The sequence below is a fragment of the Natator depressus genome, chromosome 8, assembly GCF_965152275.1.
Source record: "Natator depressus isolate rNatDep1 chromosome 8, rNatDep2.hap1, whole genome shotgun sequence".
Taxonomy (NCBI): domain Eukaryota; kingdom Metazoa; phylum Chordata; order Testudines; family Cheloniidae; genus Natator; species Natator depressus.
In genome coordinates, this window is record NC_134241.1 from 519,363 (window position 1) to 542,915 (window position 23,553).

General features: G+C 49.8%; 2 protein-coding genes across 6 annotated transcripts in view; one reads left to right on the forward strand and one right to left on the reverse strand.

Moving 5' to 3' along the window:
- Positions 1-13,307, reverse strand: KIF20A (kinesin family member 20A). Of its 2 annotated transcripts, XM_074960105.1 has the most exons (19): positions 13,222-13,307; positions 12,600-12,781; positions 10,515-10,604; positions 10,198-10,317; positions 9,773-9,911; positions 9,501-9,688; positions 9,277-9,421; positions 6,015-6,212; positions 5,531-5,642; positions 5,323-5,394; positions 4,591-4,734; positions 4,337-4,502; positions 4,043-4,207; positions 3,250-3,389; positions 3,043-3,145; positions 1,863-2,067; positions 1,241-1,332; positions 772-909; positions 1-500 (listed from the first exon to the last, which is right to left on the reverse strand). In XM_074960105.1, the coding sequence occupies exons 2-19, from the start codon at positions 12,759-12,761 to the stop codon at positions 180-182; spliced, it is 2,700 nt and encodes an 899-aa protein (XP_074816206.1). In that variant the 5' UTR covers positions 12,762-12,781; positions 13,222-13,307; the 3' UTR covers positions 1-179. The 2 variants fall into 2 exon arrangements, with proteins under 2 accessions (XP_074816206.1, XP_074816207.1); XM_074960106.1 differs by lacking the exon at positions 13,222-13,307 and having other exon boundaries at positions 12,600-12,815.
- A 109-nt stretch (positions 13,308-13,416) lies between these two features.
- Positions 13,417-23,553, forward strand: part of BRD8 (bromodomain containing 8) — a 58,538-nt gene continuing 48,401 nt past the window's right edge. The window contains exons 1-11 of one of the 4 annotated variants that reach the window (XM_074960100.1): positions 13,430-13,504; positions 13,817-13,913; positions 15,686-15,755; positions 16,332-16,381; positions 17,765-17,887; positions 18,034-18,114; positions 18,609-18,673; positions 19,339-19,475; positions 19,821-20,036; positions 21,820-21,964; positions 23,144-23,353. In XM_074960100.1, the coding sequence (XP_074816201.1) occupies positions 13,486-13,504; positions 13,817-13,913; positions 15,686-15,755; positions 16,332-16,381; positions 17,765-17,887; positions 18,034-18,114; positions 18,609-18,673; positions 19,339-19,475; positions 19,821-20,036; positions 21,820-21,964; positions 23,144-23,353 (1,213 nt within the window). In that variant the 5' untranslated portion in view covers positions 13,430-13,485. Of the gene's footprint in view, positions 13,505-13,816; positions 13,914-15,685; positions 15,756-16,331; positions 16,382-17,764; positions 17,888-18,033; positions 18,115-18,608; positions 18,674-19,338; positions 19,476-19,820; positions 20,037-21,819; positions 21,965-23,143; positions 23,354-23,553 lie in introns of all 4 variants that reach the window. The other 3 variants (XM_074960104.1, XM_074960101.1, XM_074960102.1) reach the window with 3 other exon arrangements.

Sequence of the window (23,553 nt, forward strand, 5' to 3'; positions counted from 1 at the left end):
CTGTTCCATAGAGACTGGAGTAGCAGCTGGCCTGAAACAGTAGGTTACCTGAAGCCATCTTTGGGAGTCACATGCAGTGTTTGCACAAGCCCGTGAAGAATTACTAACTATGGTAGTTTATACACACAGACAGGGAAAGTAACTCCTTGCTGATGGGTCAACTCACCCACAGGCCCCACTTAATATTTTTTACTAGAGGGCAGGGCCTTGAGTACTGGTGATCGCCGGGCACGCAGGATACGGCTATAGGGGCTGCTCTCTGCCATACGAGGATGTGCGGGTGAGCGGGACAGAAAGCCGTGCAGGAAGGGTTTCTTGCCAGGAGGCTGACTTGGCTGCAGGTTTTCCCTATTAGCACAGAAGCGTTTCTTTAAAGTAGATGTTGAAGGGGCCTGGAGCTTCTGCACAGTATGGTACTGTTCAGCAATACAGGTTGCCTTCTTCCGCAGATCTAGCTTCACCAACATCATGTTGTTTTGCAACTCCGCCAGTGTTTGGTCCTGAGAGGGGGAAGCCAGCACTATGGTTACTCTTACACATATGGTCCCATGGAATAATAAGGGACAGTACTAACTGGTGGCTTTCTTTATCCTGATCTGCCCTCCAGCAACTGAGAAAGGAAGGGGAAACGGACATGGGATTCCTTTCTATTCTCCATCCTGCCCCCAATAAACGTATATTTCCATACATTTAAGCAGCCAAGTTTTTGGTGACATTCAAGTGCCTAGGCTAAATCCCATGCAACCCCACAAAGAGCAATTGTCACATAACCTGTCTAGCCAGGATGTCATCACAGGTGCAGAGGGCTTCTCGAAGTTTTCCTGCACTTGTGGTGTGACAACATGCTCTCTCAGCAGCCTGGAGGGACTCCCCAAGTCTTTGCAGCTCTGACCGCAGCAGCTTCACATTCTGCAGGAGGGTGGGAAATTCAGTGCAAGCAAGAGACTCAGCAAGGCAGGACACAAACACCCAGTCCTCAAGGCAAAGCCATACCACAGCAGCACTGACCTACATCTCACCCCTCAAAGATCCCCCTGGAGCAGGGATCAGTACAGCAACTCCCTGAACAACTGGGGAGGCATACATCCCACACTCCAGAGGAGAATGTTACCAGCAGAACACTGGCTTCCATAAGGGTGTGGCTGAAGCTAAGCAGGTGATCATGAAATACACAGTGCTGATTGTGAACTGGTAAGAGCCCTCCAAAGGGGTTCCCATATCCTCATAGGGGTGCAGTTACCTTTTGTCCATCCTCCAGCTTCCTGTCCACATCCAGAGTGAGGGGTTTGGCAGAAGGAGGCGGCTCCAGCTGCTTCTGGTACCTGTGCAACTCTGAAAACAACCAGGAGCAGAGTGGGGAAAAAGAACATCTCATGCACATACCCCAGCACAGAGATCTAGGTTCTGTATAATCCAGGGCCCTGTGAAACACCTGGAAGCAGCAACAGGTGCACTGAACCAAAACTTTAGAATTGCACAGGTCAAGCAGTTCAGATCTAGAACTGCTCCATTTGAGACTCCTCATACTCAGGGCTTCTCCTTTTATTTGGGTGAGGGAAATTTCTTCTCTTAACTCTGCCCTCCAACTCTTATTTACAGTGCCTAGAGGCCCCAGTAGGCTAGGCACTATTCGTACATATAGGGAGAGCCTCTGCCCCAAAAACCAGCTTTATCTAAATCAACAAAGGGTGGGTGGAGAAGTAGCAGCACAGAGAAGTGAAGTGGCTGGTCACATGGTAGAGCTGGGACTAGAACTCTGGTCTCAAGATTCCCAGTCCCACTGCCTTGAGCACATTTCTAATCAGAGCTCTTTGAGGAGAACCCAGGCCCCATTCAGAGCCACCAAGGCACTAATGCCACACCTGCAGTAGTGGTGTTCAGCTCTGATTGACACTGCTCCAGCTTGGCTTTAACTTCCAGCAGCTCCTGCTGCAGAGTGGATGTAGCTGCTACTACTCGTTTTGATCTGCGCAGGGGCTGCTCCTGCTGTTTCCTCTCCAGGGCCTCTGACTGTAGCTTTGCCTCCTGCAGAGCAGCCTCCAGCTCTTCAATCTTTTCATCACGCTCCTGAGGAGGAAGGGCGGATTTGCTCAGAGCCAAGCCCCGTTACTAGGAAGAGCTGCCAAACTTTCCCATGAGGAAACCTAAGTGGCATGTGGGCTGCAGTTCACTAAATTGTAATAAACACACACAGCTTCCAGCTACTCCTAGCTGGGCATTTTAAAGGTCTGCACCTTCAAGAGGGGTCTGCAGCATATCCCCAGACACCCGCCTGCTCAATTGAATGAAACCAAACAGTTCTGTAGCTACCCACCATCGCCAATAAGAATGGGTGGGAAGAGAAATCTACCAATCCTTAACATTAATCTGTCAATTTTACTATTTTCTCCAGAATGTACACTAAGACTGGAGGGTGCGTTTGCAACGTGTTCAGAACACAGGAAGCAAAGATGCTGTTTTTCAGCAGACTGGCTGCCTGTTAGCCCGTGGCCGTGCTAGAGCCCTGCAACCAAATGGGATCCGATGACAAGTGTTGAGGCTGGTTCAGGTGGGTAAAACCTGGACCCTCTCAAGTGTGGGTCAGTAACAGCTGCGTGCTCTGCTCCTGCCCACTGCCACCACCTGGCTGTGCTGCACGTGCTATGGAGTGAGTGTGCCAAGGAGTCCCAGCATGCTGGCCCCAGGGCAGGAGATGGTGGTGACTGCAGCTCTGGCTCAGGTCGAGTGGTAACTCAACCTGCTTACGTTTTGGTCCAGTTTGGGCCTAAAAATTAGGCCCAAGCAGACCGTGATGCTGTGCTACATAAAACAGCAGCCAAGAAGTTGGAACTGGGGACTAGCCAGAGCCCAAGGCCTGTAGGGAGGAGCAGAAGATACAATTGGAGCGGTCACATAAAATGGGAGGCTGGAAAGCCTTGCTATTGTGAGAGTCACAGAAGATTCCTGGGCTCAGACAAACTCTTCTCACATCTCTGGCTCTGCTCCCAAGCCTGGTTTCCTCATGCCCCCTCCCTACAGTGGGTCCATTTCCCCCACATATACCTGAATCCTCTCCTGGTAATAATCAGTCAGTGACTCCTTCAGATTGTTCAGTTTATCCTCATACAGTTCCACCAGTAGCTCCTTCTGCGTGTCCACGTGTTGGCTGCAGAGAGGCACAATGTGACATTGATGCCGTGCGTACCAGATAAGGGATGTACAGGGGAGGCGCAGAGATGAGTTCCCATTTCCCTTGCGGTATGACAGTACCTGCACCACTGCTCCTTCTGTTGCAGCTGCTCTAGCATCTCATTGCAGAGCTCCTCACGGAGGCGCATTTCCAGATGCATCCTGTCCTGCCGCTCCTGCGCCAGAAGATCCCACAGGGCCTCCACCGCTCGCGGAAGGTCCTACAAGGAGGCACAAGATGATGTGAGCCTTCTACCTATGCTTATGCATCAGAGAATCCAAGCATAGAAAAGGTTTCCCTGGCCCAGTAGAGATTTCACTGGGCTGGCCCTTGATCTTGGTTCTGCCACTGAATTACTGTTCACTCCCCGCTCTTTGTGAAGGGCTGAGTATCATTCTTACTATGCATTATTTGTCCTCACTAGGATTTGCAGTTCCTCCCAATTTCACGTCACTGAGTCAGTGGATCTGCTGCTTAGTACCCTTTTCCCAATGGGCAGATTGTTAAATGAGGCTAACTCCACACTTTCCAGTAGCCCTTTGCTGTCAGCTGTTGCCCTTTCCTGGTCAGCAGATGCTCCACTCATGGGACAGTGTCATGTCCAAGCTGATTTGAGACATGGATGCAAGTGTCCGTTGTGTATTGAGAGAACCTGTGAGGCTTAGTACTAATGGTTCTCTGACCCTCCCAGCGTTCACTGATTCAATAGTTGTGCTGGCAGCCATCTGGAGCTGTTCCCATTCCCAATAATTTACAGTGCCTGAGCTCCAGTCCCACCTCCCTGCTCCCAAAGGCTGGGGCTGAGACCAACTCACCCCTCCATCCCTGCAGGTCAGGGTGGCTTCACAGGGTACAAGATAAACCATCACCCACCTCCTTATCATACATGGACACTTCTGCATCATCGTCGCTCTCTTCATCAGTCTCCACTTCTTGCTTTGAGCCTGCCCCTGAACTCCTACTGTCTCGCCTGGTGTGTTCCTTGATTAATGATTGGATAGATGGTAGTGCCAGCTTTGTGGGAGGCGCTTGAACAAGCTGAAGAGACAAAAGAAGTCCATGGTTATGACCCCACAAGGCCTGTGGACCAGGCTACAGGCTCTTGGAAGATCCAGAGCAACTTCTGCATTACTGGGCACCCTGGCCCCTAGGCACTGGCCCACTGACCTGGCTGGCTATGGCTGAGAACTTGGCCACATGCAGGGTCTCATCATACGTGGATGCGCACTGGTTAATGTTGACAATCATGCAGGAACGCCCACGTCCCGTGAAGAAGCCTTGAAACACACGGGTCAGCTTGCTGTCCCGGAAGGGAACAACACTCTGCTTCAGCCTGAAGGGAGAAAGGAGAACCTGCTCAGCCCAACAGCCAAGCACCTGGGGAATCCTCTTCCTCCCCCTCGTCTCCTGTGCACACTCACTTGGACTGCTGGTTCTGGCGCAGGGCAGCGATGCAGCGGCCGAGCGTGTGCAGGGAGGTGTTGATGTTATTTGCCTCCTTCATGCGGTCCCCGCTTTTCTGGTTCTTGCAGCGCTCCGAGCCAGCGAGGTCACAGAGGGACAACCTGAGGAAAGCCCAGGGAGATATCTGTGATCTGGTCCCACTGGCTCTGCCCCAACCCCACACTCCAAATATCCCATGATCCCTGCTCTAAGATCACCCTCCCCTTAAAAGCCCATCTTCCAGTTTCTTTGAGAAGGTGCAGAAGCTGCTTGGGCCCCAGGACAGCTGATGGGGTAGCTGTCATTACAAACCTAGAGGCCAGTCAACACTGCCACCAAAATCAGGGTTGGGGACCAAGACAGCCAGAAATCCCTGATTCCCTGGTGGCAGCTGCTTTCCAAGCACAGAGCCAACTTGCATTTGTAGTTTATTACGTTGCTGGTAGGCAAATCCATTAACAGCAGCTTAGCCACAGGGAACCCCACAACCCCGAGATGGGAGCAAGACACCCTATTCACACCAATTCAGTGGGGACCTGGTGACTCAGATGGTGCTTTCCAACACCTCTCATAGCAGTTCCCTTTTCTCCCCCCACCCAATTGCCAACCCCAACAGCAAACCCCCATCCTTAACGGCAGCAAAAATGGGAGAACTGAGCACACAGGAGCTGCCAACTTCCCTGCCCCATACAAAGAAGTGCAGGACTCACTCGCTGATTTTGGGGAGCATCTCACTGCTGCTTCCCTTTAAGTGCAGAATCCGAATTGAGAAGACGCTGTGACTGCAGGGAGCAAAGACAAAAGAAGCTTGAAAGGAACATGCATCAAATGCTCCTGGAAAACACCCCAGTTCCATAGCTCCCAGCCTCAGAGTAAGACCACCACCACACCACGCCAATACTCTTCCCTGTCTCAGACCTGCGGCTGGAGTTCTCATTCAAGTGGGTGCAGGCAAAGCTCTGGTTTTTCCGCCCCAGTTTCAGGAGCTTCCAGGCCTCATCAGCATCTTGGACATTGATCCAGTTCAGATCTGAAAGAGCAGACACAGATCAGGCCAGGCAAGTGGGAGAGTGACAGAGACCAGGGTTGCCTTCCCAGGCACCGGCTACCTACCTCAGCCCAGGCTCCATTACCAGGAGCCAGTCTGAGCTCCCCCAACATTATCCATTGCCGGGACCAAACATTAACACAACAGCACAACTGAGAGCAGCTGCTGACTGGGTAGAAGATACCACAGAGCACGCTCCCTTCCCTATTAGTGCCCCTCTTCACACACATCACATCCTCCACCCCCAAGTTACTGCTCTGTCACCCGCTCGGTCTATAGCTCCCTTCAGTCTAAACCTGAGCTGGCAAGGCCCTTCCCCAGATGTCCCCAGAGCGCAAGACTGGGTAGCTTTACCTTTCACATAGGGGCTGCCAGTCTGGTCTTCGCACAGCCGCAGCATCTGCCTTTTGCGATATTGGCCAGGCAACGGCGTGTCCAGCAAGTCATAGATCTGCTCATTGTAAATCTCAAAGAAGGAGACCCAGATGGAGACCTGCACATCCCCCGTGAGGAGCGAGATGCGGTCTGGATCAGCCCAGCGAGGACCCAGCTCTGGGAGGGAGAGGTAAAAAGGATGGTAGTGATTTGCAGCAGTGCCCAGCATGTCCCAGCTGAATAGCTTGGGACTGGGAGAGGCTGCAGACACCCCCTCGCCCAACAGAAACTCTCTACCCCAGCCCAAAATGCACTCCATATGCCCTGCCTTGGAGTCCCCACCCCCAACATGGACTTCAAGCCAGGATATGCTAGGTATCCCCTTAGCTCTCACATCTTTCCCTTGTCAAGAACTTCCTACATGCCCTGTCTCTGATCTGGAGAACTGGGGGAGCACACAACCTTCTATACTGGATCCCTCTATGGCTTTGGTCCTGGCTACCCAAGACTCCCTACTCTCCTTGGGTTCAAGTCTATCAGATGAGATCAGCTGACTGTCCCTATGTTTCCCAATCTAGGGAACAAATGCTTTCAGTGGGGCCCCTCAGCTCCAGAGCCTGCTTCCTTAGTAGGCTGACAGAGCCCAAGCCATCGGCCAGCTGGGTGTGGCAGAACACTCAGCTACTCGGGTAGGTACCCCCTTGTGGGAGGGGCATGCCTGTTTCTTTCATGTTGATTGTTGCCCCAGGATGACACAGGTAGAATAGTGGGGGAAGCAAAAGTGGATGGGAATCTGGGAGGCAGTGACCATGAGTTGGTTGAGTTCAGGATCCTGACGCAGGGAAGAAAGGTAAGCAGCAGGATACGGACCCTGGACGTCAGGAAAGCAGACTTCGACTCCCTCAGGGAGCAGATGGGTAAGATCCCCTGGGGGACTAACATGAGGGGGAAGGGAGTCCAGGAGAGCTGGCTGTATTTCAAGGAATCCCTGTTGAGGTTACAGGGACAAACCATCCCGATGAGTCGAAAGAATAGTAAACATGGCAGGCGACCAGCTTGGCTTAATGGTGAAACCCTAGCGGATCTTAAACATAAAAAAGAAGCTTACAAGAAGTGGAAGGTTGGACATATGACCAGGGAAGAGTATAAAAATATTGCTCGGGCATGTAGGAAAGATATCAGGAGGGCCAAATCGCACCTGGAGCTGCAGCTAGCAAGAGATGTCAAGAGTAACAAGAAGGGTTTCTTCAGGTATGTTGGCAACAAGAAGAAAGCCAAGGAAAGTGTGGGCCCCTTACTGAATGAGGGAGGCAACCTAGTGACAGAGGATGTGGAAAAAGCTAATGTACTCAATGCTTTTTTTGCCTCTGTTTTCACTAACAAGGTCAGCTCCCAGACTGCTGCGCTGGGCATCACAAAATGGGGAAGAGATGGCCAGCCCTCTGTGGAGATAGAGGTGGTTAGGGACTATTTAGAAAAGCTGGACGTGCACAAGTCCATGGGGCCGGACGAGTTGCATCCGAGAGTGCTGAAGGAATTGGCGGCTGTGATTGCAGAGCCCTTGGCCATTATCTTTGAAAACTCGTGGCGAACAGGGGAAGTCCCGGATGACTGGAAAAAGGCTAATGTAGTGCCAATCTTTAAAAAAGGGAAGAAGGAGGATCCTGGGAACTACAGGCCAGTCAGCCTCACCTCAGTCCCCGGAAAAATCATGGAGCAGGTCCTCAAAGAATCAATCCTGAAGCACTTACATGAGAGGAAAGTGATCAGGAACAGTCAGCATGGATTCACCAAGGGAAGGTCATGCCTGACTAATCTAATCACCTTTTATGATGAGATTACTGGTTCTGTGGATGAAGGGAAAGCAGTGGATGTATTGTTTCTTGACTTTAGCAAAGCTTTTGACACGGTCTCCCACAGTATTCTTGTCAGCAAGTTAAGGAAGTATGGGCTGGATGAATGCACTATAAGGTGGGTAGAAAGCTGGCTAGATTGTCGGGCTCAACGGGTAGTGATCAATGGCTCCATGTCTAGTTGGCAGCCGGTGTCAAGTGGAGTGCCCCAGGGGTCAGTCCTGGGGCCGGTTTTGTTCAATATCTTCATAAATGATCTGGAGGATGGTGTGGATTGCACTCTCAGCAAATTTGCGGATGATACTAAACTGGGAGGAGTGGTAGATACGCTGGAGGGGAGGGATAGGATACAGAAGGACCTAGACAAATTGGAGGATTGGGCCAAAAGAAATCTGATGAGGTTCAATAAGGATAAGTGCAGGGTCCTACACTTAGGATGGAAGAATCCAATGCACCGCTACAGACTAGGGACCGAATGGCTAGGCAGCAGTTCAGCGGAAAAGGACCTAGGGGTGACAGTGGACGAGAAGCTGGATATGAGTCAGCAGTGTGCCCTTGTTGCCAAGAAGGCCAATGGCATTTTGGGATGTATAAGTAGGGGCACAGCGAGCAGATCGAGGGACGTGATCGTTCCCCTCTATTCGACACTGGTGAGGCCTCATCTGGAGTACTGTGTCCAGTTTTGGGCCCCACACTACAAGAAGGATGTGGATAAATTGGAGAGAGTCCAGCGAAGGGCAACAAAAATGATTAGGGGTCTAGAGCACATGACTTATGAGGAGAGGCTGAGGGAGCTGGGATTGTTTAGTCTGCAGAAGAGAAGAATGAGGGGGGATTTGATAGCTGCTTTCAACTACCTGAAAGGGGGTTCCAAAGAGGATGGCCCTAGACTGTTCTCAATGGTAGCAGATGACAGAACGAGGAGTAATGGTCTCAAGTTGCAATGGGGGAGGTTTAGATTGGATATTAGGAAAAACTTTTTCACTAAGAGGGTGGTGAAACACTGGAATGCGTTACCTAGGGAGGTGGTAGAATCTCCTTCCTTAGAGGTTTTTAAGGTCAGGCTTGACAAAGCCCTGGCTGGGATGATTTAACTGGGAATTGGTCCTGCTTCGAGCAGGGGGTTGGACTAGATGACCTTCTGGGGTCCCTTCCAACCCTGATATTCTATGATTCTAGGTGGGCAACGTACAGAACAGAGAAGAGAGGTATTCACAGCCCAAAATTTCCCAAAAACAGAGCTTCCCCCAAAAGAAACAGGGAGCCCCAGAGAATGCAGAATCCTTACTGCCCCTCCCACAGCACAACTATCCAATAACAAGGGTGAAAAATCCACTCCTCCCCAATTGAGGAATGGGTGGCAAAGGACAGCAGGGTGCTGGATGTACCTTCTAGCTGGCTGATGCTTGACTGGTTGGCAAACTGGCTGGTAGAAGAGAGGCCACCAACCCCACTGTCAAAACTGGCACTAGTGGCAGCCTGGAGCTGGGACTCTGCACTGTGGCTCTTCTTCAGTGGAGTCAGCACTTCCTCCTGGAAAACCATGGACAGTGTGAGTCCGACACAACCAACATGCTCTCTACCTGCCCTGAGACCCAGAAGGGACACTCACCTCCCGCAGCCCCCCGCACAGCAGAACCAGCTTCTTGGTCTCCTCCTGATGCACCTGTTTGCTGTCCAGCCAGGCCACCTCACTGGAAAGTGAGGGCTTCAGATCCATAGCCTTGTAGAGCCGATCCTCCACACTATTAAAGATGACAGCCAGGGAGCGAGGCAAGATCCCACCATCTTTGCTGCTCCCTGGAGGAGAGAGCAGCAGCAAGCTGAGCACTCATACAGGCAGAAATCATCAACCTATCACTGGATAGCAAGGGCTCCTCTTACCCTGGATGGTGTGCGTCTTCCCAGAGTTGGTGATGCCATAGGTGTAAACCAGCCAGTTCTGCCCATGGAGTACATCCTTTAGCACTTCGCCCATTGTTTCATCAAAGAATGCCTTCTGCCCCACCTCTGCCCCAAAGATCTGCAACCACAAACACCACAGGGGAGCAAGGATGACACCACATGGTGGCTTCCCTCCCTTGGCTGAAGCACCCACTGCTATTCCAGTGCTGCCCTTCCCCCCGCTCCCCCTTTGCCAATACCCCTCAAGCCTGACACACAGCCCTATCAGCTATTCCAGTCCCAGCCTTTCCTGAGCACACGCTGCCAGTTATGCTTGATCCAGTACTTTTATGGTTACATGTTTCTTTAGAGAGAGAAACAAATCCCGCTAAGGTGGGTTGCATGATCTGGGCCTGAGCACCTACCTGGGTGAAGGTGAATTTATGCACTGCCTGGCCTACCCCCCGTGCAGTGCTCCGCATGGTGAAAGAGTCCTGGGGCGCTCTCAGAAGGAGGGTCTCTGAATTCTCAATACAGACACAGCCCTGAGGGGTACAAACAAAACTCCATCATTGCAGTGGCTCAGAAGAGAAATCTCCCCCCACCCGCGACTCCACCACACAGACACAGCATGAGGTTATGGAATCTCCACGTGCAGCACAACCACCCTGTTCCCGTTGGGTTGGGGAAATGGATTCTTGTATTTTCCACATGCAGCTCCTGCTTGGCCCCAGGCTCTCACCTGATCCTCCTGTTTCTCCAGCTCAGATGGCTTCAGGGGCCGGACTCTCAGATACACCTTCACTTTCCCATTATTGTCCTCAGATGCAGCCTGCAAAACCCCACACAGGTTAGATACATCAGCCACAGGGGAAGTACCAGAAAGTTCTGTAAAATACAGTGCACCAATGGGAACCATAGCATGCGGCACAGGTAGCTCATAGGACTCATGCCTCAGAAGCTTCTGGGCACTTTACTGGTACCTGCTCCAGCTTCAGCCTCAAGTGCTCCAGAAGTTCAAGAAATAAACTTGCTCAGGCTCATCCACTGGGTTCCCAGGCAGCCACTAGGCAGCTCATCCAGCAGTACTGGAAGTGAGGAACTAGCACAACTCTCACCCCATCAGAGGCACCACCCACACAGATCCCGATTGGGGACAATGATGTCCCGGGCCAGACCATACTATTTAAGCCAGGAGGCAGCACAGGAAGTTGACTGAGCAACTGAATGACTTCCTGACTCATGGGCGTACCAGACCTGACTCTTGTTTGATCCCTGGACTTATTCTGGCTCTGGCCTGTAGAATGGTTTAGATGAAGAAATAAGCAGAAGTTAGGTTTTGGGCCTAAGCGTAGAGGAGTATGAGAAAATGAAGTTACTACACTGAGAAAGCTAGAGGTAAGTTGGAGACAAAATGTTATGGGAAAATAAAAGTTAGCAAGTGCATGACCCAGGGTTATGTTTTGGTTATAAGGTTTCTGAGAATTATGAATTTATTAAAATGCTATCTATATTGATAGTATGGGAAGGACATTGGTGCAGATGTTAATTTAAATAATGTCTAATAAAAAAAGCCAATAAGAAGGTGATAGAAATAGAATTATGGTAAAGAGCAGTTTAATGTTAATTAGTATTAGAGTATAAAATGAGTAGCCTTGCCATATTGCAGGGAGCCCCAGTTGTCAAAATGGTACTGTTTGGTTCCGGGATTATAAGGCTGTACTTCCCTGTTAGTGGACTGATCACTCATTGATTCACCATTCTATCTTTAAGTGAGAGTATAACAGTATCATTAGTGAAAGTGGTAATTGCATGCATGTTTGTTAAAAAGAAAATAATTAAGCAAACTTTGGCTGCATAATTCAAAGTGTCACTTAGTGGTCCTCTATTAAATAAGTTTTTGGTAACCAGCTGAGAGGCTTGAACCTGAAAACGGAGTTGGGTTTGATTACACCCTTATCTTAGTCACTTAATATTAATTGGGAACATTATCATCATAAAGGTTACAAACCCCTGGCTTGGTTCCTGGACTACAACTCCAGCCCTGACCCCCCTGGTTTGGTTCCCACTCTGTTGGGCTGATATCTTAACCTGTTGGTGCAGCAAACAAGCCAAAGCTCAATGTGCAGCCCCCTCCGCAAATGAGTCACCCCTAGGTCAGATCTCTGACCCTTGAACTAGAGAAAGAGAGCCTAGAGCACTAGACCTGGTGCTGAGGCATGAACCAAAGACTGTAAACCAAAGTCAGACCATTCAAGCAGTATTAAAGCAAATGATTACAGGTTTACTGCCCAATACATAAACTTGGCAAAGCTGCTGCTAGTGTTGCTAAAACATACATTTGTAAGTACTAGGCACTAAATATTTATGTAAATACATTTCAAAAAGCTAGTACATGTTCATCCCAATCTAGTACTAAAAAGCTAGTTTGAAAAAAACCTTTATTTTGTCAAACTATCGGCAACAAGGGGAGATGATAATCATCATGAAGCATGCAAGGTGGTACATAAGTTGTTTGTCTCAGTCTATAAATGTCGGGGTACCTCGCCTTAATTCTTTGTGTGGCCAAGGCAGAAGCAAAAATTCCCACTGCTGATTAAGCCACGCTTGCCATGGGGCACTCATGTTAACGTACTTGTGCAGGTCATTAGAACTGTACCATAAGGGCAATACACCTGGCAAAGTGCCTTTATCACGGAACTGCGCCTGTGGTCTTTCTCTACAAGAACCAGGGAGGTCTGCTAAATTAGCAGGCTATGCTAGCTGCTAGCAGTGAGAACATCAGAGCTCCAAAAACAAAAGCATTAAGCAGCCTTAACCCACTCACCTGCTGGGATTCCCCCAGGCTTGGGGAAATAGCAGAGAAATCTGATAGCAAATCTTTGCGCAGGCCGGACCCAAACTCCGCAGCTGTGGATTCGAGCAGGGGCGAGGCGGTGACCTCCTCGTCAGAGAGCCGCCCCTGCGGGGAGAGGAGTCCCTGGGCCATGGTCCTCACAGGTGGCTCCGACCAGGAAGGGGAACAGACAAGGTGAGCTCGACTGCATTCCCTGCCCACCCCCCCTCCGCCCCAGCCCCCCCCCCACGCTCCCGGCATTCCCTGCCCCCCCTCCGCCCCAGCCCCCCCCACGCTCCCGGCATCCCCTGCCCCCCCTCCGCCCCAGCCCCCCCCACGCTCCCGGCATCCCCTACCCACCCCCCTCCGCCCCAGCCCCCCCCCACGCTCCCGGCATCCCCTGCCCATCCCCCTCCGCCCCAGCCCCCCCCCACGCTCCCGGCATCCCCTACCCACCCCCCTCCGCCCCAGCCCCCCCCCACGCTCCCACCAGCCCCTGCCCCCGCCAGCCCCAGGCCCCCCCACGCTCCCCCAGCTCCTTCCCCCCAGCCCAACACGTCCCCTCGAGGCCCCCCCCGCCCCAAGATCCCCCCCCGCTCACGGCCCCCCACTCACTTTAAATTTGGGGGCGACTCCGACCTGCTGCTTGTTCAAACCTCGCGGTCTGCCCGCTTAACCAATCAGAGCGCGAGCAGCCCTACCGCCAATCACAGGCTGGGACGGGGCTGAGGGAGTCAGAGCGAGGCTGGGGGCGGGGCAAGGTGACCGCGTTTATTTCCCACCCGCCCATGGGCGCCCGCAGGCCGGTGAGCGAGTGTTTCCCAGCGAGCTTTGCGCTTGGCTCCACCCCCTTCCCGGGGTGGGGCTGTCGGGGAAAATGGCGGCCGGGACGGGGAGTGAGTGAGGGGCGCGCGGCGGGGAGATGCCGCCTGCGGGGCCGCGGCGCGCGGGGCCGGGGCCGGGTGGAATGGGGCGGGGGCTCTGGAGGGAGGGGGGAGAGACTCGGGGGGCGGGGGCTCTGGAGGGAGAGGGGGAGAGACTCGGGGGGCGGGGGCTCTGGAGGGAGAGGGGGAGAGACTCGGGGGGCGGGGGCTCTGGAGGGAGAGGGGGAGAGACTCGGGGGGCGGGGGCTCTGGAGGGAGAGGGGGAGAGACTCGGGGGGCGGGGGCTCTGGAGCAGCACCCTGAGCTTTCCCTTCTGCTTGGCAGAGCATAAGCTGCTGGGCGCCGGCCCCACGGAGCCATGGTCCGTCCGGGAGAAGCTCTGCCTCGCCTCCTCGGTCATGCGGAGTGGGGACCAGAACTGGTAAGCGGCGAGAGTCTCTCCACGGCTAAAATCCGCCTCCCGGGCGCCGGCCCCACGCGCCGCTGCCCCGCTCGCTCCAGAACCCGACCCGCGGTGGGGCTGGGAGAGTTCACACGGACCAGAGCCCCGGTTCACAAACCTCCTGCTGCAGCCGCAGCGCCTGCAGGGAGAGCGTCTCCTGGAGCTCTTCGCTACGGGGGGAAGGACCCGTCGTGACTGAGCCGCGGGCCCATGTCCGGGAAGGACTGAAAGCAGAGTAGAGGGGGGTTGAGAATCGAACAACTATCCGTCACGGCAATTGGCTGGATCCATTAACTGTGTCTTTCAAGACTTGTAACTAGGGCTGTCAAGCGATTAAGAAAATTAATTGCATGATTAATCGCACTGTTAAGCAATAATAGAATACCATTTATTTAAATACTTTTGGATGCTTTTTCATTTTCAAATATATTTATTTCAATTACAACAAAATAGGAAGTGTACAGTGCTCACGTTATATTTATTTTTGATCACAAGAATTTGCATTGTAAAAAAACAAAAACAATCGTATTTTTCAGTTCACCTAATATAATTCCTGTAGGGCAATCTTTTTATCATGGAAGTTGAACTTACAAATGTAGAATTATGTACAAAAAAAGCTGCGTTCAAAAATAAAACAAGGCAAAATTTTAAAGCCTGCAAGTCCACTCAGTCCTACTCGTTCAGCCAATAGCTCAGACAAACAAGTTTGTTTACATTTTTTAGACAAAATGCGTCTGCTTCTTGTTTACAATGCCACCTTAAAGTGAGAACAGGCGTTCTCATGGCACTGTTGCAACTGGCATTGCAAGATATTTACACGCTAAATGCGCTAAATATTCATGTGTCCCTTCAGGCTTGAACCACCATTCCAGGGGACATGTGTAGATAAGAAGAGGACAGCATTATCTCCTGTAAATGTAAACAAACTTGTTTGTGTTCGTGATTGGCTGAACAAGAAGTAGGACTGAGTGGACTTGCGGGATTTAAAATTTTGCATTGTTTTATTTTTAAAAGCAGCTTTTTTTATACATAATTCTACATTTGTAAGTTCAACTTCCACAATAGAGATTGCACTACAGTACTTGTATGAGGTGAATTGAAAAACACTACAAATATTTGCACTGTCAAAATGATAAAAGAAGTAATCAAAAATAATATATAGTTTGATTTCAGTTACAACATAATATATATGAAAATGTAGAGAAACATCCAAAATATTTAATACATTTCAATTGGTATTCTGTTATTTAATAGTGTGGTTAAAATTGCGATTAATCATTAATTTTTTTGCGTTAACTGCAGTTAATTGACAGCCCTACTTATTACCATAGTTTTTTCCTCGATTGTGCATGTTTTTGCAGAGTGAGTGTAATGTTGTCCTTAGGGTATTATCAGGAGTCTGAAACTCACTTTCTTCCAAAGGAAGCTTTAGTTTGTTTGGAAATGGACAGATACCTTCAACAGTCCTAGGGCTAAAACTGGACAATTCCCAAGAATGCACTAGCTAACTTATTATTTGTATTACGAAAGTCTCTAGGACCCAAGTCAGGGACCAGCACCCTATTGTGCTAGGTCTTGTACAAAGACAGTACCTTTCCCAAAGAGCTTATACTCTTAAGTAGCTAGGAAAGTTCTGTACATTGCTCACTTGGCCATAGCATGTGTAGTGAGACAGGCTAGCACCCTTCTGCCATGTGTTTGGTGAGGACAGGAAGGCAAGTTTCCAGTCATTTACCTGCTCTTTCTTGCAGGGTATCAGTCAGCAGAGCTATCAAACCCTTTGCAGAGCCAGGCCGCCCACCTGACTGGTTCTCTCAGAAGGTAAGATGCTGGCTTTTGAATTTTGGAAAGGGGCTACAACTTGCCAAGACTGGCTTTTGGGGGTATGGCTGCTTGAAGGTCAGTAACTTGAGATATCAGGGGAGGAGGTGTTTATCTGGAGGAGATGGGGAGTCACTTTTTTAATATTGTCATTTTTCTAGTCCCAGTTATGTCCTATGAAGAACTGGTCTTGGTCCAGTTCTAGCCAACCCAATACCTTTGAGATATTCTTGGCCTGTACCAACTCTGAGAACATCCTGCAGCTGCTGCTCATAACTGTAGTGTTTCCCTTCTTAGACGCATACGTTATGAGGCTGGGGAATCTGCTTTTCTTCTGGCAGATCAGTATGGACAGGAGCAGGGAGTGGGAGGAAATCCTGGTACATTGAATCCACTTGCAGTCATAAATGTGACTCCAATGTGTGCAGCTGTGTCCCTATCCATACCTCTGAGAACACACTCAGTGGGTGATAGATCTTTGAAGAGGGGAGCCCAGTGCCCACATGAGCTTTGCTGATAGAATTGTCTGCGATGACTATTCTCTGTGTGCTCTAACTCCCTTTGTTTTTTCCCTAGCACTGTGCATCTCAGTATTCGGAGCTTTTGGAGACCACAGAGACCCCCAAGTGAGTGCAAAGGATGAGGCATGTGGTTTCTGCAACAGCTCTTGAAGGGCTCAACAGTTTATCTGGCAGTGCATTTGCCCGAACTGTTAAAGGAAGAGCAGGCAGGGACAGGGAAATCTAGATGTGATATCTGGGCAGGGAGGGTGACTGCTGCCAAGGGAGGAGCAGCTGAGAAGGAAGCATAGGAATATTCACCTAGAATGCTCTTTCTGTTCATCCAGTTTCCTACTTTAGAGGACTAGACCCTTTCAGATCTAAAAGTTTCTGTAACTGGTTACTGTAACATTTATTCGTGAAATGGTACTGTTCATTCATATATATCACTTCCTGCAACCTTTATAATATAGCGCATTGTGGAGCTCCTGAATTATCTTGGCCAGAATTCTCAGCAAAGCTCCCCAAAGTAGCATTTTATGGTAGTTGCAGTCCACAGTTAGAAAGATAATGTAACACAATGCATCCCAGTAAGAGAGTAATATTAAACAAGGGTGTACTTCATAAAATATGGCACTGGTGTTGCACCCAAATAGTTTTGTTTTTTAATACAAAAAAAGTCTTGATCACATGCATTGACTATATAAACCAAAAGCTGTATGCATAAAACTACAGTTCAGAATAAGAAAGGAATCTGGGATTATAAAAGACCAAGCTTTTTCCACTTCTCACTATATGCTGCTCTTTATATACTCATAGCATTTTGGGATTGTGCAGGGAGGAGCAACTGAACCTCCTGTTCTTTCCATCTATACTAACACTACAGCCGTTCAGACTGAAACGTTTCAGTCTGTGCTTGTCATAGGCCCGAGTTCTGAGCTAGGGTGCTTATGCTGGCCCTTAACACACAATGAAATTAGAGGGAAAACATTTCCTAGTAGTCGCTTTTTTTTTTCAATGCTACACATAATTAGCATGTGGAACTCACTGCACAGGTTACTGAAACAGAGTAGAATTCAAGAGCGGGATTGAGCATTTATGGATAGTAAGAATCTTATGTGAAGTTATACTAGCTAGGGTAAAAATTTGACAGGAAGGCAAACCCTCCTGCTTCATGGTATGAATCATTCACTTTTTGTTTGAAGATAGGAAGAAACTTGCCCTGTGATGGGGTTTTCTGCACCTTCTGAAGCATTTGGTGCTGGCCACTGTCAGAGACAGGCGACCTGGCTTGGTCAGCAGGAGGGTGTTTGAGCAGTGTGAGTTCCAGTATTTTCTCTGGGAAAAGAAGGGGAAGAGGTAAACTGGGGACCGGGTTAGTTGGTAAGGAAGAAGCTGATAGGGCATGGTTGGAGTGGTGGGGTTGTGTGGGCAGCAGATGGTGTTTATAGGAGGTCTGGGGGTTCCTGTGGTTGGTGCTTGTATCATTTTCCTGTCCTTGTTCTGTAGGAGAAAACGTGGTGAGAAAGGAGAGGTTGTGGAAACTGTGGAAGATGTCATCGTACGGAAACTGACAGCAGAACGAGTTGAGGAGTTGAAGAAAGTTATCAAGGAGACACAGGAGAAGTATAGGTACATATTAGAGGGGTCAGGCTCTGGTCTGACTGAAGGCTGTGAACAGCAAAGCTGCCCTGAGAGAGTGACTACAGCAGAGGGAACTGCAGGGTGTACATTGCAGGCTTGGTGTGGAGCTGAGGTGACGCTGTGTCTGTTTGCAGGCAGCTGAAGAAGGATGCAGAGCTGATCCAGGCTGGGCACATGGATAGCAGACTGGAGGAGCTGTGCAATGACATTGTGGTGTGGGTTAACTTATTATTTCCCTGTTCCAATTCCCCCTGAGATTGTACTTCTCAGAGCCCTTGGGCTTGGGGATATTCCCCCTTCTCTCTGTCTCTTTCAGTCATTGCACTCCCAGGCTTGGGAGGAATAGCTAAGCTGGACAGATGCTCTGGCTTTTAAGGGTTAAATTTGGAATGGGAGCGCAAGCCAATATGGAGTGTCTCTTGGAGCTCTCCAGCATTGGCATAAGGAGCCTGGTGCAGGCTTGCAGTGTCCTGTTGGCATCATCTTGGGTGTAGAGATGAGTGAGACTCCCTGGAATGTCTCTCATTCCCTGACTGGAGCCTGACTACTCCTTTGCTCAGGGCAATCAGGCCTTAGCTAGGAGGGACGTCTCATTGACATATGAAGACTATGGAACAGGTATCTGACCTGCTGGCCCTGGGGGAGGCACCAGGTGGCTTTTGGGTCCCGGGGGCATTGTGCCACCAAGTACTTTGTTTACTTTGTTCAGGAAGAAAAAAATGGAAGAAGAGGAGGCAGAGGTGAAAAGGAAGGCTACAGATGCTGCTTATCAGGGTAAGATGGGACTATGTTTGCTTCCCCCCACCCGTACATGCACACACAGGAGCGCTTGCTTATTTAAAAAAAATCTGGGGTGAATTTAAGGCTGGTTAGGAGGAAGAGGGATGCACGCAATTTTCAACACCGTATTGTAAAAGTGCAAAATGAGGAGAGTTGAAAGAGGAACCCATAAAGTAAAAATGCCCCATTAGGCAAGGGGGAGAGCTGGATGCACTCCTTTGCAGAAAAGGCACCTGAGGGGAAGCAGGAGAATGGCCTGATAAAGAATATTAGAAATAGACCAGGAGTAAGACTCACTAGTCATGGAAGATAAAACTTACATTCATGCCTGAAGGTGCAGCAGCAGAAAGATGGGTTAAATATTCAGAACAACTTAGTAGCTTTCGGGACAGTTCAGCCATGGAACCAGTGCTAGGGGAGCTTGTGCAGACCCTGCCACTGGGCAGGTTCAAAGCAGGGATCCATCAGCCATTCATTAGGGATGGCATATGATGGTCAGCCTTGCTGTGGTGCAGGAGTTGAATTAGGTGACTCTGTGGCAATCACTGTAACTGAAGTGGTTGATTTGGTGGTGTTTGCTAGGCCAGAAGCAGAACTGATTCCAAGGAAGTTTCCCAGCTGGAGCCTTGGGGTCTCACTTCCTTTCCATTCTCTTCCAGCTCGTCAGGCAGTTAAGAACCCCCCACGAAGGTTGACCGGTGTGATGGTCCGCTCTCCTGCAGGTTCATCCTCCCCTGGAAGAGACTATGCTCTGGGGGACTTGTCTCAGCAAGCTGTGGAGGAGACCAGCCCAGGGGTAAGGATGCTTCCCCTGGTAAGAGAGAAAGCAGCAGGGACTGGGGAGCTCTGTGCAGCTTGGGAGGGCCCCTTGCCTTGCCCTATCTTAGTGCTGTAGTATGGCCAGTGTGCAGTATCATCCAGGATACAAATTCCCTTCAGTGTCTGTGATGAGGTAGTGGAGCAGGTCTGGGGCAAAGGCAGGGAGTGAAAAGGTGAAGGCACATGCCTGGAGCGGTGCAGTGAATGAATGGAGCAGGTCCCTGGGGTGTGCTGGGTCAGTGGCCTTGGGGGAAGGGATAAGTGGGTCTAGTCAGTATGGTGAAGGTGTGGCTTTGAACAGTGTGGTTTTTCTCTTTCTCAGGTAACTCCAGGGACATTGCCCAGCACCCCAGTTGCCTCCTTCATTGGGATCCCTGACACCCCTCCAGGCTCAGCTCCCCTGGATGCCCCCATAACCCCAGTCACTGATGATTCACCCCAGAAAAAGATACTAGGACAGAAAGCAACTCCGCCTCCTTCTCCTCTGCTCTCGGAGCTACTGAAGAAGGGCAGCCTCCTCCCCACAAGCCCCAGGCTGGTATGGAGCGCTCTGCTCACATATACAAGCATACTGATGAATTTATGGTTCAGACTCTTGCACTGAATAGGAGAGCTGTAAAGGGCTTGCAAGATCTGGATAGTTTTTGAAGATTCCAGCACAGGGAAAATCCTAAAGCTGTCATTAAACCCTGTGAGCCACAAAGGTGGAACTTTTTCCTTGTGGTACTGTTAATTCAGGACTAAAGAGGTTGGGTAACTCAGGGCTTGTCTTTGCTATCAGCTGCTGCAGTCGACGCAACGGTTGTCGATTTAGCGGGTCTAGTGAAGGCCCACTAAATCGATGGCAGAGCGCTTTCTGGTCAACCCTGATATTCCACCTCTTGGTAAGTCGACTGGAGAGCTTCTCCTGTCGATACAGCGCAGTGTGGACACCGCAATAAGTCGACCTAAGCTACGTCAACTTCAGCTACATTATTCACATAGCTGGAGTAGCGTAACTTAGGCCAACTTACCCTGGTAGTGAAGACAAGCCCTCTGAAAGCAAACTGTCCCCTTTGGGACCTGAAGAGTTGGAGTAGCAGACTGCCATTGAGTGACACTGCACTCAGAAGGGAGATCAGAGCAGAACCCCTAGTTAGTCTACTTGGAGGCCTTGTATCTGTATCTGCTTGTCCGCATCTCAGCCCAAAGTTGAATTTTAATTTTCAACAAAAATCAGGTTAACTTATAAGTAGGGAGGTCAAACAAATGCCCTTTATGCAAATAAAAATTGAGACCAGGATTGACAGGTTTGTCCTTTCCTGGACTTATCCCTCAATGGCTCATGTCCATAGCCTAGACAGTTGTTAAAATCACCACTGTTGCTAACACCAGTTCAACCCTACTGGTGTTAGTGATGTTGGGATCCCTAGTATTAGAGGGACAACCAGTTGTTGACACTCTTCAGTAATTTGTCTCTTAGATCTGTTCTGAAAATGGAGTCATCAGCCTGTCTCCGCTTTGGTTCCTAATGTTAACCTTGGTGGAGCTAAATAGGTGTTAATATGGGAAACTTCTAAAAACTGTCCCTCATGTAGATGGGTGGCCAGTGAGGCTGAGGACTTCTGACAGGTGCGGAGAAGTTTGGCTCACAAAGAAGTGACAGGCTTAGAGAAAGGGGTAGGACCACCTCAATCAGAGAGGCAGGTGTTGCTGCTGCCTCACTTCCAGTCCCCTCCACTTGCAGAAATGCAGTTGGCTTGGGTAACTCTTCCGTGCTGTTCTCTGGAGTTCTCATCCAGCAGTATGCCAACTTAAGGTATGGGGAAAACCGGGTAAGGCGTGTGGCAGTTGAAGTATTACAGGGGGTTTCTTGCATGAACAATGCCATTTGGCATCTATTTTCAACTCTGTCATTTGCTCGAGGTTACACAGTGAGCCAGTTACTGCCCCTCTCACTGCCTCAGTTTTCCCATCTGCAAAGTGAGGCTATTTCCCTGCCACTTAAGGGATTGTGAGATTAAATACTGATATTTGTAAAGCAGTTTGGGATCCTTGGGTAGAGGGTCTAGAGCACAGCAAATAATGCACTCAATCTGACTTCCAAGGCAACAGCCACATTGCATCTGTTTCAAATGATTGTAATCAAATATTTCAACCAGCCATGTTTGTGTGTCAAAGCAAAATGCACCTCAGTCAGGGGCTGGACTGGGTTGAAATGTGTAGAAGAGGCTCTGATTCACAGATTGGTGGATATATTAACGGGGTGCATATCTAGGGGAGAATCAGTGATGTGAACATGTCTACAGCCCAGGAGCTTCATCTGTGTCCTCCTTTGGCAGGTTGGTGAAAACGAGATGGCAGTGACTTCTGGTCACATGAATAGCTCAGGAGTCCTCCTGGAGGTAGGAGGGGTCCTTCCAGTGCTGCATGGTGGGGAAATGCAGTTGGCATCTGGTGCTGTCCCTGCATCCCCTGCTGCTTCAGGTAACCCACACAGACTCTCTTCATAGTTCTCTCTTCTGGGGCACCTGAGGCTTTGGTCTGCGAAATATAGTTTCATAGACGGTTCTATAATAAACCCTTTTCAGGATGGGACCAAAGACAGCCAGGCTGTCTGCTCATCACAGTCCATTAAGAAATTCATTGACACTCTTTGCTTTCTTTAAAATGACTCTAATCCTGGCAGAGAAAGAAGCTGCAAAAGCATTGGATGATAGGAATTGCCAGGCTGGATCAGATCATGGTCTTATAGTCTGGTCTCTTGTCTCTAACAATGGCCAACACCAGAAGCTTCAGGATAGGGAGGATGGTCGAATAGATAGGAAACCTGGTTCAACTACGGATTTCTTGTAAACTTTGGCAAGTCATTTAATCTGCCCTTTGCCTCAGTTCCGAGGTATTGTGATGGAAAAAACCCACTAATTATTGTGAGGCATTTGGATATCATGGTGCTGAGGGCCAGGTGAACAGGTAGACACACAGGTGCAAGAATATCTGCAGTGAACAGTTACAGAACAACCTGTCCATGGGAAGCTTTCTTCCTGCCCTTGGCCAGTTAACTGGTTTTCTCTTGCTTTCCGAAGCAGGAGAGGTTATGCCTTTTATACATGTTTTATCCTATCCAATGTGAATGTTCTCCTTCTGCTTTCTGAATGTCTGATCTTTTGAATCCTGCTATCGGAGCTGAAGTGGTTCAGTAAATTCGTGCTGGAAGTAAGACTTAAGATGCATAGCAGCCCTTGAACCAGGAGGCAGCTGTCAGAACTAATTTGCAAAGAGAATCTCCCTCTTTTATTCTTCCCTCACTCTGATCACAAGGAACTGCATTCTTCCTAGTTCACACCATGTGGCTCTCTGTTTGCGGCAGGTTTTTTAAAGAGGGCCCTTAACATCTTTTGCATGTGTGGTGTAGCCTCTGCAGTCTCTTTACACTAAACTCATGGTGTTCCCATAGTCTCTGCATGGTTCTGGCTCAGACTGCATACCTTAGAGTCATGCATTTCTGACACAGTCTACCAGCATGGCTCTCTCTGCCCATAGGTCATTTACAGTACCTTGGCCTCAGGAGGGAGCAGTCAGTCCGTGAAGTCTGGTGATTGCATTGGAGAGCTCAATGGCTGTTGCTTCTTGCTCATGTGCTTTTTCCCTCTTGTACTCTGTCAGGTGCTCCTACTCTTTCTCGGCTTCTAGAAGCTGGTCCTGCACAGTTCACCACACCTCTTGCTTCCTTCTCTGCTGTTGCCAGCGAACCTCCAGCTAAACTCCTGCCACCCCCTGTAGAGTCTGTGTCCCAGGCAACCATTGCCATGATGCCCACGCTGTCAGCACCATCCGTTGTGCCACCAGCTGCAACTCCAGAAAGCATAGCGACAGGTGCGTTCCTGAACTACGCACTCATGGGTGGCTTAGTACTTGAAAGCAGCGCTTCCCAAAGGCTCAAACAGATAGGGAGATGTGAGCTGGGGCTTCTACCTCACCTCAGATGCTGGTTCCCAGAAGGGGACGAGGGAACATGGGCATGTAAAGCTGATTCCTAGATGGGTGGCCAAGCTGGGGTTCCTGAGGAGAGGCAC

Coding starts and splice junctions, on each gene's coding strand:
- KIF20A (XM_074960105.1), bottom strand. CDS start 12,761: ATGGCCCAGGGACTCCTCTCCCCGCAGGGGCGGCTCTCTGACGAGGAG. Junction 4,735..5,322: donor ATGCTCCCCAAAATCAGCGA/GTGAGTCCTGCA, acceptor GGCTTTCCTCAG/GTTGTCCCTCTGTGACCTCG. Junction 3,146..3,249: donor CAGAAGGAGCAGTGGTGCAG/GTACTGTCATAC, acceptor GCCTCTCTGCAG/CCAACACGTGGACACGCAGA.